At 39.6% G+C, this 14,483-nt stretch overlaps 1 protein-coding gene across 2 annotated transcripts in view; it reads left to right on the top strand.

The window, feature by feature from the left end:
- The first annotated feature begins 1,960 nt into the window (after positions 1-1,960).
- NHSL1 (NHS like 1) overlaps positions 1,961-14,483 on the top strand; it is a 167,523-nt gene continuing 155,000 nt past the window's right edge. The window contains exon 1 of one of the 2 annotated variants that reach the window (XM_081944368.1): positions 1,961-5,406. In XM_081944368.1, the coding sequence (XP_081800494.1) occupies positions 5,085-5,406 (322 nt within the window). In that variant the 5' untranslated portion in view covers positions 1,961-5,084. The remainder of the gene's footprint in view (positions 5,407-14,483) is intronic. The other variant, XM_081944370.1, reaches the window with a different exon arrangement.

The raw sequence follows: 14,483 nt of genomic DNA, 5'->3' as shown, positions 1-14,483 counted from the left end.
ATATGGCTACAAAATGTATTTCACAACAATTAACAATAAATTAGTGATGACTCAATGCCAGGAGAATATAAGAACAGCGTGCTCATTTTTCCACTTAATTTGCTATGAATATACTTTCTCATTAATCTATTTCTTATTAAATTAGTTTATTTTTAGTCACTTTAAATCAGCTATCTGTATCTCTCCCTCTGGTTTTAAATCTGCTATTTGAAGATTTTGGTGGTATCATTTATACATGGAAGAGGAACCCAGCACCAGACTATTGGAGGATAACAGACTTCATGTGTTTATTTGATTGTTTACTATAGTGGTATGCTGTCCATTCCCAGAGTTTTTAGGAGAGTAATGTTTATTTAAAGAACAGAAATGCCAAATAGGTACCAAAACAAAACCCATATAAATACTGCAGGCACTGCTTCTATTTTATAAACCTTTATCCTGTGCCAAAAGTAAAGATTTCTTTTTCTAGTTTTTTTGAAGCATAGGAGGGATAAAGCCTACTAAGTCTTGCAAAAAGGTTTCAGAGAATAGAGATGTTGATGGGAAAAGCTTGCTTCTGAAGTCCACCTCTGATGACAATTGCAAAGGGAGGAAGCCTGGAAATTGGTGGCCCTACGATACTTATTTGGACAAGGAGGCAAATGACAATAACACCTCTGAAATAACCTAAGACTGGAGCCAGGCGACAACCAGCCCTTTGAATCACACTTAGAGACCCAATGGCAGCCAATGGAGCTTCACAAGCAAGGGGTGGGGTGGGTCATCCAAATATATCAGGGCATACCTGAGCTGATGCATTCTAGCTGTACCTTTTGAATGTTCTTCAAGGGCAACCCATGTAGAATGCATTAGAGTAATCCAACTGAGAAGTGATTAAAGTATGAGTGATCATGAACTCAGCTTTCTGATCCAAGGATAGTTGTAAGTGGTTCACCGGATGGAACAAGGCAAAACTTCTATTCAGCTGCCTGTTGCTCTCAGCCATGAGTTTAGGACTGTAGACTGTTTCCAAGTGGAGTAATTGAACCCCATTCAGAGAGAAAAGTGCCATTTCTCTGGAACTGTCCACAAATCCAGAGCCATTCCACCTTAGAAGGATCCAATCGGAGTCTATTCTTCCTGACCCTGACAGTCTCTGTCTCTAGGCATTTCATCAGCACTTCAATCGCATCATAGATAATGATGAGTGCCATTTGACCCTCTAGAGGAGGGATGTCAAACTCAATTTCATGGAGGGCTGCATCAAGTTGTGTTTGACCTCGGGGGGGGGGGGACAGGGGGCAGGGGACATAGTCAGCTTGACCTCACTCATGTCTGGGGCACCTGTTGTGCCTTAGTGCTCTGCCAGCGAAAACGGGCTTCCAAGTTCCGTTTTCGGCTGTGACAGCGTCCTGCAACCCTCTACCAGCGAAAACAGAGCTCGGCAGGGCTGCATGCAGCCTTGCCCAGCTCCATTTTTGCTGGCAGAGGCACCGCGAGCCACTCCTTCAATGTTTCCAGGGCAGCCCCGCAGGCCAGATCTAAGCACCCACGGACCTTGACTTTAACACCCCTGCTCTAGGGGCTCAGAATAAGCCTTCTTCAAGTCTTCTAAAGTAATTTGGATGACACTATAACAGTTCACGGATAATTTGTCAGCCACATAGTCATAAGACATAAACGGGAAGCAGCAAGCTGCCAATTTTATCTACTTTTTTAAAAAAATCATTGTGTGTTCTAGGAGATCAGAAGAGAAGGAATCTTTTCAATTGTGCTGCAAAACTTTGGTACCTTTGTACTGGGAATCGGTGGCAGTTTGATGCTGCTACCCTAAATTTCCAGCAGTGTAGGTATGATATCTGAGACTGTGCAAGGCCTTTGAGTTCCTTAGCTCTGCTCCACTAATTATCTAGGACCCCTAGGCCCTAATGTAATGCCAGTGTATGCCAGAGCATCTAATCCAACTATAATGACCATCTGAGCCATTATACAGGAAGAACATAATTAGCTGACATATGTAATTGAAACTTACATATGGTTGGATAAAATGACAGGTGTATTTTGTTCCATGTGAATTCACTGGTTATTAAGTGTAGCACTAAGCTTGAACTGAATGTCCTTTATAAATGATTCCTTCTTCATGGTTAGATGTTCTAAGTAATAAACACCTGGTTTTGAATTTATAAACTCAAGATTGGGCAGAGATTCTGACATCCTCTCTGTAGCCTAACAGTTTCCCTGCCTGAAGTATGGGAGGTAGACATGCATACACATGTTTGCAGAAATACCTAAAGTAGGAACAGAAGTTTTAAGTGATTACAGCTAAAGTACACCAATGCGTTTTCCTTTTGTATGTGCCTGTTGCTTATAACTGACATTGAGAAACTTAACCAGAATGCAGAAAATCCTTGTAATTTAATAACTACTAATATGGAGCCTGAAAGATAGGAATACAAAATATTAAGCACGATCAATTGAGGAGTGAACCAACACAATTCTATGCAACACAAGAGATTCAGGCATTTTATGAATGTGTTTTTACCTCCAGAAGATATGAGCAAACTAATCTTTTAAGAACCATAAATCCGTTTCTCAGGTGGTGCAATGGTTAGAATGCAGTATTGCAGGCTAGCTCTGCCCACATCCAGGAGTTTGATCCTGACTGGCTCAAGGTTGACTCAACCATCCATCCTTCTGAGGTCAGTAAAATGAGGACCTAGATTTGGGGGGGGAGCAATGTGCTGACTTTGTAAACTTTCCAGAGAGTGCTGTAAAGCCCTATTGGGCAGTATATAAGTTTAAGTGCTATTGCTATGTCTGCTATGTAGATACTTGTTTTCCTTTCAAGTGTATCTGCCAGATGGTCTCATAAAATTCAAAGAGGTGTTATTTAAAATGCCCCTATTTTCAGCAAGCGAAGGCGCTTCAAGAAATAATATATGGTTAGTATTTATTTAGGATAAGATAGGCCACCTATCTTACCACAAGGTAACTCTGGATGAGTTAGTATACATCTAGCTCCTTAGAGATAGGAGGATAGGAGCTCCTTAGAGAGGATTTAATGGGGAAAGCCTATGAATGAATAATGTAAGAAGTCCTGCCTATATAGTTTGCCAAGTCCAAATGAACATGATGTGACATACACAGAGGTGGTATTCAGCCAGTTATCTCCAGTTCCACCCACCCGCCCCAACGTAATGTGCGAGCACTGCGCATGCGTAGAAGGTGGTGCACATACGCACATGAGGCGTGTGTGAATGAAGGGAGCGTGCATGCGTGCACCCTCACATTTGCAAACCAGTAGGGAAGGTAAGTGAATCCCACCTCTGTATATACATGACAGATACTAGAATGTCACCTGAATAAGAGATCAAAACAGATATCAATATTGCCTCTCCTGGACACAAAATAGACCACAATTTGCCTCCTAGGGCTGTAGTGCTATGGAAAAAAGCCTTATCTCCTGACTAGAAATGTAGATAAATGAAAGAGCCACTATGCATGACAGCAGTCAACTATGGAAGTTCACCAGGTGGTTTTGGACATTTTCTCTAAGCTCAAATTACCTAACAGGGTTGTTTTTGCAGATCATAATAGCAGGAAACCCTGAATGCTCTGCCTTCCATTCTTGATTGAAAAGTAGGCTATAAAAGTAATACGTAAATGCATTTTGCAAGAAAAAAGATTAGGGAATTCCCCCCTTAGAACTGCCACAGCCATGCCATTAGGAGTTCAGTCCATTTTATCAAAAGGTCCAAGAAAAATCCATTTCCACATTTATACAGGTAGCCCTCAACTTACAACAGTTCATTTAGTGACCATTCAAAGTTACGACAGCACTGAAAAAAGTGACATGACCATTTTTCAAATTTACAATCTTTGTAGCCTCCCTATGATCATGTGATCAAAATTCAGATACTTGGTAACTAATTCATACTTATGACCGTTACTGTGTCCCAAGGTCATGTGATCACCCTTTGCAACCTTGGAGAAGACAGATTCACTTAACAGCTACGTTATTAACTTATAAATTGCAACGATTCACTTAACAACTGTGGTAAGAAAGGTTGTAAAATGGGGCGAAACTCACTTAACAAATGTTTCATTTCACAACAGAAGTTTTGGGCTCAATTGTGGCCACAAATCGAGGACTACCTGTACTCTTTTTGTCCTGCCCTTATCCTAAGATCCTGTCTGTGAAAAAGGACCAGCGTTTGAGCCCTAAAGGACAAGGCCGAGGCTTTCCTGAGCCCTTAAAATGAGCTGAAAAAGTGGCAGCTAAGAATGCCACAGGAGAAAGTTCATTTTGAGAGAAAGGGTCCTTAAAGATTCTTCGGGAGAGCGAAGGAACTGAGCCAAGGCTGAGATTCGCTGACCTCCAGCGACAGAAAGAGTTAAAGCGAAGGCGGGGAGAGAGAGAGAAAGGCGCTCCACCTTCGGCTGGCTGGGGGGCAAGGAGTAACTCGGGCTGGGAGAGCCACAGGTAGGCGGCGGCCTTGATTGTTGTTATTGGACTGCTTAAAGAAAGCTCTCGCGCCAGGTTTCTGGTGAGACGGATCGTCTTGCGCTCCCTTCCCCGCTTCGTCTGTTTCCCAGGGTGGAAGTGCGGTTGCTTCGGGCAAGAAGCAAGGAGAGAGGTGGATCCCAGGTGACCGAGTGCCTTCGGGGGTCGGCCGAGCAGAGCCCCTTTCTTCTAGCCCGCTTCCTCGCTGACTTCCACCAGCATCGGCTCTGCCCTCCTGTTCTTCCGTTCGGAGCTGCCCGGCAGCGGCGGCTCAAAAGCTCCGGATACGGCTCCCCGCCACGCTCCGCTCTTGCAGCGCCTTTCGGGCTTAAGCGGCGGGCTGGCAGACGGGCGGGCGAGCCAACTCTTCCCAACAACGCTCGCTTCGGCGCAATGTACCTGTGGCGATTCCCCTGCGGGCCCTGGGCTGACGGGGCTTACGGCCACGCCAGCTCTTCGCTTCGGCCTTTTTAAATAACGACCGCGAGAAGGAGAAGGGGAAAAAGCTCGGCCTTCTTCGGGCAGGGGACCCGGCAGCGCGAAGCCTCCGCTTGGGTTGGATGCCTGTTGCTTTCCGCCCGGAGAAGCGGAAGCCCCAACGATGCCTTTCCCTCTGAGGACCGTGGCTCCCCTCCAGCTCTGCCGCTTGGAAGAGGGCGCTGCCGCCCTTCCGAGGGACAAAGAGGGGCACGCCAGGCGGAGCGGCGCGGGGCTCCTCTTCGACTCTTTGGAAGAAGTCTGCTCCCGCTCGCTGGTCTCCCTCCTCTGGCAGCTCTCGGACCTTTCCCGCTGGGCCAGCGACATCTTCGGCGGGATCCAGAGCGAAGCCGACAGCTTAGGGCGCCGGAGCGTCCGGCTCCGGTGCCGGTTGGAGTCCCTCAAGGCTCTCGCCGGTTGCCTGGACCATCGCAAAGTCAAAGTCCGTAAGTCTCTGGCTTGTGGCTGCGTTTGGCGGGCGAGTTCGACGGACTTGTTGGCTGCAGTGCAGGGCCACTCTCAGCCCTGGGTCTTGGGGAGGGGGTGCCTGCCACGCGGGAGAGAAGAAGGGAGATTTGGGTCGGTGGGAGTGTTTGAAGTTTGCATGGGAGTAGAGCTCCCTCTGCTTATCCGTGGCCCGGAGGAAGACCCAGCCCCCACTCGCGAGTGAAAACGGGGCCGTCTCTAGCTCGGTCTGGACCAGAGGCTGATGGTTCTAAGAGGCTTTTTGCACGAAAGAGCTTAGCGGTTATTGCAATAGGTACCGGCTCCACGGGTTGGGTCACATTGTTGAAATGCTGCTTTGCCTCTCCCAAACGGGGATCTTTAAAAAGACTCCCAGTTGCTCAAAACAAAGCCTCGGGTTTCTTCTTTCTCTAGGTAGGGCTTGGCCAAACCATTGGTCCCCTAGAAACCCTCCGTGACAGTCCGCGACGCATGTATTTGGCGTGGCTGTGTGTTGAAATACAGATGTGCGTCCATCAAATGGGATTATTTCCTTCTGGATTGCATGCCTGAGATTCCAAGAGGGAGTGAAGCAAGTTTGGGATTAAGTCCCAGACTGTAAAAAAGTTTTCTGACGATAAGAGAAGAACTTCCACATGTGTGTTTTTTCTGCATTTTTTATAAACAGAGCAGTAAAGGGGGGGGGGGGATGGAAGGGAACTTAAGTTGAAAAAAAATATTTCTGGTACACTCTGAAAGATTTCTTTACAATGTCATTAGTTAATTTCTCTTATGGAAGCATGGGATTGTCTGATCAAATTTGTTCAAGTGAAAGCTATTTTGATAATACTAAACTCTGGGAATGGTCTCTTCCATGGGCCCCGTGATTAACTCAAGTTTGGAGATTATATATATATATTTGGAAAATAATGCATAGAAGTTTATAGAAGCCCTAATGAAAGTGAGTTGTTATTGTAAATTCTATTGATAGCCCTGATAAAAGTCATTCAAACAGAGAATGAGTTTGAATGACACTGATAGACACCTGAGAATGAGTTTGAATGACACTGATAGACAATGATCAAAACCTCATTGAAGAGGTATTGAAACTTGGTAAACTTTCAAAAGCAAGTTTTAATTCAATATTTTTTCTTCTGAACAACATTGCTCCTATATCCAGACTGTTTTATGGATTTGACTTTAGTATTGGATGCACAAATTCTATCTTCAGGATGAAAAGGCTTTTTATTAACTTCACTTCATTTGGAAAGAAGAAGATGCTCTTGCTATACTGTAGATGTTATCAGAGTATGTTGTTCAACAAAGACATAAAGCCAACACCCATGGTTTGGTAACATAGTTATTAGGGTGTACCAAACTATTACAGAGATGTCTCCTAGTAAAGAAAGTTGTATAATAGCCTTTAAATGCTGCTGCAGAATATGTGGGTCTTGGCAGGGTGAGTGTTTATAAGCGATCCTTGGTACTCTCTGAGTTTGGTTGTTTTCTTGCAAACATTTCATTACCCAAACTAGGTAACATCATCAGTGCTAGTACGTTTGCAAGAAAACAACCAATCTCAGAGAAGACCAAGGAGCCCTATAGCTCATTTCAACCTTGATCTACAAATATTTTCCTTTATTGTTTCTTGATGAGCATGTATTGAGATCAACAATTGACACTTTTGGGAAAACCTTTTCCTTGACTGATAAGATAATGGTTGGCATCTTCTGTGGTAGCAGCTATATCTGTTGTTGGCAAATTCGCCTAGCATCTGGCACCTATTTTTTGGAGAGCCTGGTCTGGTCTCCTGAGCTTTTAAAGCTAATTAAAGTAAAATTTGACCTTACTGATTTTATCAGGACGGGATGTCATTGGTTAGTTACCTTTTACATAATAATCTGCCGTTTCTGTTGTTTTATCCTTTGAAAATTGGAATCCACTTTGGCAACTGTTCAAAGTGGGTTAAGAATATTTTTTAAAGAATGAAAATACATCTTTGTTTAAAAGATCCTTGCCTAAAAACATGTGAAGGTTTTTTCCTTAGGAGGGAATTTTATAACTTTTGCTGAGTTACATCACAGTATACTTTTCCTTAATTTTCCCATGGATAAGATAATACTAGTCTGGTATCTTTGATCAACCTCAAAGTACTTCAAAGTTAGACAAAGGCATCTAATCCTTAAGGTTATCTTTCTGGGAGAATACTGAATCAACAATGCACAAAAGTGATTTGACTTCAGCTTTCACTGGAGTTCTACCCCAATTCCTGGAAGTAAACTCTAGTAAGTACAAGATGTTTAATTTCTCTTTGTGCTTATGAAAGCATTGTTTAACACTTTCCATTTTATTATATTCCATCCATCTAAACATGAAAGTGCTTTACTTTTTGCACAATATGTTCCTTTTTATTCACCCCTGCTGCCAATTTTTACTTACAATCTGTTCTAATAAAGTGGTTTGTTTTTATTTATAGTATGTGTACTATTCAGAGATCCAAGGCTAAAAAAAATTGCTGTCACATGATCTGTTCGTTCTAAATTATGGTAAAAGACTTCCATGTAAATATTATACAAATAATATTGGAGTTCAACTTTAGGCATTGGGAATCTACCTTTGACTGTTTAAATGAATGGAAGCAAAGCCAGGGGAGGCATGCTTCCTTCTTACTTTATTTTCCTTATCCCAGGCCCTGTTGCTGAAGGTTCAGAAGCATGTTATGATTTTCCCTCTGTAATAAACTACATACATCCCTTTCCCAGAAACTTTGTTAATTCTTGCATGGAGTGTTTAGAATTTCCTGCTGGCTCTCTGCAGTGAAATATTCTTCCGACATCTCCTCTTTTTTCAGTTTTGCAGTTTGTTCCACTCTGCACAAAACAAGGCTTATAATGTGTGATGTACAGACAATTCAGCAGAGTAGAGAAGCTTGTTTGTCAGCATTTCTGATGGGTATCAGTTTTCAGCTTTCATTTGGCACATTAGCCTTAGGAGAGTAATTGGGGTTCTTGTTTACACTAACCTTTTTGTTTCAATCCATATTTTTTTTCTTAAAAATAAAACCTTTTTAAAATTCTGTTCACAATAGATGGTTCTATAGATTTGATTTTTATAATTATTTTTTTTATAGTTTACACTATCTAAAGCTTATTCTTTAACACTACATGCTGTTTATATTGGATTGTAAATAGTGTTCTGAGAATTCCATAGAAGTTTCCATTGAAGAATTGGGGAGCTCTGCAATATTTTTCCCTGGCATACTATAAAAATTGCACAAATATGTAGAGCAGCTTTTCAGATGGCTCATTGCCCCAAGAGTTAAAAAAAATTAGGCCACAGAACCAAGTAATTAAAAATATTTCCCTTGACACTCTGATCAAGAAGCATAATTTCAGTAGTGGAAGACTGCACAAACTTTTGGGGTTCAGGTATCGCCCTTGATCTCTCATGGAACATCATCAAATTCTTATAGCATTCTACGGCTTTCAGGAACATAATTCAAATGATCCTTCATTAGGTAACCAATGTCTTTAGCAGAGTTTGTGCTGATTGTCTCATTTTAAGTTTCTTGATAATGTGCAAGAAATAATAAGCAACCACCTTAGCATATTAAGCTGAAGTAATAATTTATGCACATAGTTTAAAATGAGCAAATAATTTGTGCACATAATTCCAAGAACAAAAAAGAATTTACATTGTGCTAATTTATTTGATTTTGATTCGTTTGCCCTCTTGATTACTTAGCAAAAATATATAGCAATTTCTATAAAATTCTTCCTTATTGTCAAATTGGGCTAGCTAGTTTTTTTTCTTCAATGGTTGAAGTATAAGTCCTGTTTCCTCCTTCCATTCAGTTGTATCAGATACAGAGTTGTCTCAGAGACTGCCTGGACAAGTCCCTGCAGTTTCCTTGGCCATATTTTTCAGAAGTAGTTTGCCATTTCCTTCTTCCTAAGGCTGAAAGTGACTACTGTGAGTCATCCAGTTTGCTTTGTTCCTAAGATGGACTGGAATTCATAATCTCACTAGTTCCTAGCCTGGTACCTTAACAAAAAAGAATTTACATTGTGCTAATTTATATTAAACTGACTTTCAGTATAAGTCCTAGACCACAAAGGATATTTGGAGATATAATATTTTCGGGAATTATGATTATGAAACCACCAAGATTTTTTCCAGTTTTTTTCAGAGGCAATGTTGGGTATATATATGAAATGTGTGCAGTATTTCTTTTGATATTATCCTAAGTGATCTGAGTTCTCTTTGCTCTTTTAAGAACGTTCAATGCAATATGCATAACTTTGCTCATACAATTATAAAGTCTGTCATACTTATTACATGCAAAAATATACATTAGTCACATAATAATTTTGTCTACTAATTTAATTTAATATATTTGGAAATTTTCAATTTGGTGTTCCTTAATGCTGCTTCTGTCCTTTGAAGCCAGATCAAGACAAATCTACCAACCACTAAAAAACAAAAAAAACCAGCAACAGGCCTGTTTTCAGGCACTGAACGTTCCTTCCTTCCTTCCTTCCTTCCTTCCTTCCTTCCTTCCTTCCTTCCTTCCTTCCTTCCTTCCTTCCTTCCTTCCTTCTTTCTTCCCTCCCTCCCTCCCTCCCTCCCTCCCTGACACTTGTAACTGAAGTGTCTCTTGTCTTTGCATTAAGAGTCATATTGCATACAGGAGTTATATTGCTCTGGTACTCTGAATAAAAAGATCCAGGGGAAAAAACACTTTACGTTATGAAGTCCCAGTTAGGTGCTAAGGTAAAGGTAAAAATTCCTCTCGCACATATGTGCTAGTTGTTCCTGACTCTAGGGGGCAGTGCTCATCCCCATCTTAACCACTGAGCCACCACGTCCTTATAGATAGGTGCTACTTACCTACTATTACATACTTTGAAGCATCTTTTAATTTTTTAATTTCAAGCACAGCACAGACCTAATAAAATATCTTTGGAATATAAAGGATGGCAATATACAAGCACCCTTTTTATTGCATCCATAATGCCAAACAAAACATTACATTTGAATTGTTCATCTTTTCCAATTTTTTTAACTTTTGAAATTTGCAAGCTTTTTATTTTATTTTTGCATGCCTTCCTATCTCCATATATATCTAATAGCTTCAAACTGCTATGCTGTACAAAGTCATTTTGAACCGTAAACCTGGAGCAAAATTTCACAAAATTTAATATACAGCAGTACCATCAGTGAAGGAAGTATATGTATTTACCTTATTGCATGTAAGGATCTTAGAAATGCCTTTAGAAATAAAAATGAATACATCCATATATATTTTATCTGATCTTGGGGATCTTGTTTATGGTTGAGGAATGGAAAGTGAAATTGTCGACATTGCTGAAAGCCAGTTTACAGATATAGCAGACATGGTTAGAAAAAATTATAATCAGGACAGTTTTATATATATGCTAGCATTTAACATCCTATTTGTTTATTCAGAGGACTTGTTAGACATTAAACGAAAAGATCGTTTGTATTTTTTCCTTAAGAATAATGATCAGTTTGAGTTTCCTTTCAGAAACTGGAAGTAAAGAATGAAATCTACAAAAATATATCATATGAACTGAGAACTTAAAGATCTCTTTTCTGCAAAGCTTTGCAAGCCACTGTTTAACCAAACCAGCATAGAAATTATAGCAATAAACAAAAATAAAATCAAAATGAAATGTTTGTCCTTGTATTTGAAGCTTAGAAAACTAGCAATTTGCTGCACACTAGATAAGACAATATGCAACTTCTGGACTTGTAAAAAGACGTTATGGCTTTGGTAAAAATTAATGGTTTTACTTTTCCTTGGTGCACAGTTTTATAAAAATGCTATAGATAATGTGGAAGAGATTCTTTGTAGAAATTGCTAATGCCTTTCCCATTTATTCTTGTGATTCATACAGTTGGGTGACTGCAGTTCATGCCTTCTCTACAGCCCTCCAGTGTTAGGAAGGAAATACTGTGCAATGCAACTTGTGACTGTTTTTGTTTTGTTTGGGGTCAGCTGTTTCCGTGGGGGAACATCTCATTTGGCTGGCTCACCTCCTGCTGCAACAAAGAAAAAATACTGTGAAAGGGCTTTCCTGTGTATTAAAAAAAGAACCATATGAATGGAAGAGTCTTCCCTTCCATCCTTCACAACACTTCCTGTCTTGAAAGAATTTGTTTATAAAACATGTATTCAATATTGTAGTCGCTTCTATGGTATATATAAAACTGCAGGATTGTTCTAGCAGCTTTTCTTTTCTTTTGTACTTATGCTTTTCCACAAGTGAATCTCATAAATGTCTTGCTCAGCTTTTTTGAAGAAACATTGCCTTTCTTGTTAAGATGATGTCTGAACAATTGGAGCTTTTTAGGCCCCAGATAAGAAATCGAAAACAGCCTAATTAGATTCACAGGACAGTTTCAGCTGTTTTATTCTTAAATACTTACTAAACGCCTAGGTTCTACCAGTAGTGGTATTCTGCTGGTTCTTATTGTTTCGGGCGAACTGGTAGCGGGGGCTGCTGGAGGCTCTGCCCACCCGCCCCGACGTCATGTGTGACCTTCTGTGCATGCGAGCGCGCTCACATTTGTGAACCAGTAGCAAAGGTAAGATTCCACCACTGGGTTCTACCCCTTGAAATCTATACCTTGGACCAAAAAAATTTTCTCCCTTAACTTTATCACAAAATTACAGGAAAAACTGTCAAATTTCATTCAATATTTTATCTCAAGACTATTGCAATACTGGAAACAAAGGTACACTGGAATTACTAATTTGCAGCCATAATTTTGTAATTTAACAGGGAATAATAAAAACAAAGAATTTGTTTCAGAATTTAGCCTTTGCTAAATACTTTATGGGAAGTAAAAAAAATGCAGAAGGATTCATTAAAACATGAACCCTTTCCAATCTGAAATGCATAAATCTTTACTGTGCTAAAGCAAAATCTATCTGAATAATCATGAATTTGCACATAAATTTTGTCTACAACTTGGCTTTTTGTCTGTGTATGATATAAACAAGCTTCCTTGTAATAAAAATGTATCCTGTTATTATCAATGCCTCTAATAATCTTCAAAAGAGTAGTTACATTGAAAGAACAATTAGCAATGATCAGATATACAGTAGCTGCAAGAAATCTGCCTTAGATTTGGCTAATAATCTGTGATTTATGTTCAGATCTGGCATGACTTTGAAAGAACTCTTCGATTTTTTTTAAAGCAAATAATACCAACTGGGAGAAAAGAATAATAACAGCAATTAACATCTTTCCTCTTCTGTAATCCTGAATAAAAATACTATTCTGAAGCTTGGTTCTGTTTTAATGTGCACAAGTTCCCTATTACAGCCATTGATTAAACTTTATGCCTTTTATAGTAATCACAATGATTTAATCTTGTCGCAAAGCCATTTGCAGTTTTATAAGCCTGTTTGTTATATACAAAAATGCACATAAGCTCCCGTGCAGTATATGATTTATTATTTATTTAAAACATTTTTTTCACGTTACTAAAAGCAATTCCTTTTATAAGTCACTCTAATAGGTATTTGATATTTTATACCACTTGTAGTATCCCCCTTTTTTCCATCTGATTTAGCAGCTATATCTTGGACACAGAGATATATTGTAGAACTGTAGTCTATGTACTGTGTAATCTATGTATTGTAGTCTGTGCATCAGTTTTACATTTCCAATAATGAATATATAAAGTTTGAGAAGAAAATCTTAATATATTGAGCTTGAAGCCAAAGGTACTATTAAGAATCATTCCTTTATTTTATATTTGGTCAGTAACATTTATTAATTAGATGGTATAAAAATTGTGTGACATTTTTAGCTGCTGTTGGCAAAACAGATGACTAATTATAGCATTAAGTACTGGGTGTAGGACTGTGGACTTGCAAGGCAGGCATAACAGGTATGGTTTTATTTTCTGCCATGTCTTACTTGGGGAGCGGATTAATTTCAAATGATAATGCGATGTTTCTTAAAAGTAGTAGTAGTATACAACAGTATAGTACTGAAACGTAATCTAATGCATGAAGAAATTGGCTATAGTGACAAATATCCTTCTTTCAGTCTCTTTTAGTTGTGTAGTCAGTTTATATTTTTGGCCGCAGAGAATGTTTTTACACAATCAAATGTAGGACTGGATATATTTTGCTCCCTGAAATGCTTACATCATTTGTTTAGAGAAGGTTCATAAGGATTTGAGAAAGTGATTCTGTACTTTCTTTCAAATTATTGATTTGATCCAGTATAGTGTGGAATGCCAGTACGCAGTCATTTTATATCAGTGTTGGTGAACCTTTTCGGCACCAAGTGATATAACAGGGGTGTGTGCACACGTAGGAGCATCAGAAACCGGAAGAGCTAAGCTTCCAGTTTCTGGCATGTGCATGTGCAACGGTCACTTGGTCTTTTGGTTTCTGGTGTGCATGGATGCGCGAAGGCCAGCTGGCCAGGCGGCTGGCATGCCCAGAGAGATGGCTCTGTGTGCCACTTCTGGCACGCATAGGTTCACCATCACGGTCTTACATCATATTCCTGATCTCATTTGAATTCGTAATTTAATATCCCCTTTCCACCTAAAGTTTTTAAGCAGGAAGAAATTACCTGCCGCACATTTAAAGGTAAAATTACATGGATAAAAAGACCTAGTTCTCATTATTCTTCCTGTTTTAAAATATGCTATCACCTTAAAACAGATCTTTCAGTTACTGACTTTTTATGTATTGCAAGACTCATAGCTGCCAAGTGTATCAGCCAATAATAAAGAAGAAGTTGCATTTAGTTAGGTAACTAATTGTGTAGTAGAAATGTCAACTTTATTTAAAGCATATGGTAAACCATCCAGAGTGTCTGGGAGTCGGCAGGGAAATAAATTTAATAACATTGAAAATGAATATTCAGACTTAATCATGTGTAGTAACATCATTGGATGCAATTGACTAAAGTTATTCTTAAGTTTTGTTGATGTCAGTGCTTCTCTTCTATATATAAATAAATCTGGATCCACCAATGACTATATAAATAATTGTCTTCAGATGGAAAAAATCCTCTTCATTTCG

Source organism: Natrix helvetica, assembly GCF_964273705.1.
Source record: "Natrix helvetica genome assembly, chromosome: 2".
In the NCBI taxonomy this organism is placed as follows: Eukaryota; Metazoa; Chordata; class Lepidosauria; order Squamata; family Natricidae; genus Natrix; species Natrix helvetica.
The sequence above is the reverse complement of the archived record's forward strand: the minus strand, read 5'-3'. Positions and strand labels throughout refer to the sequence as shown.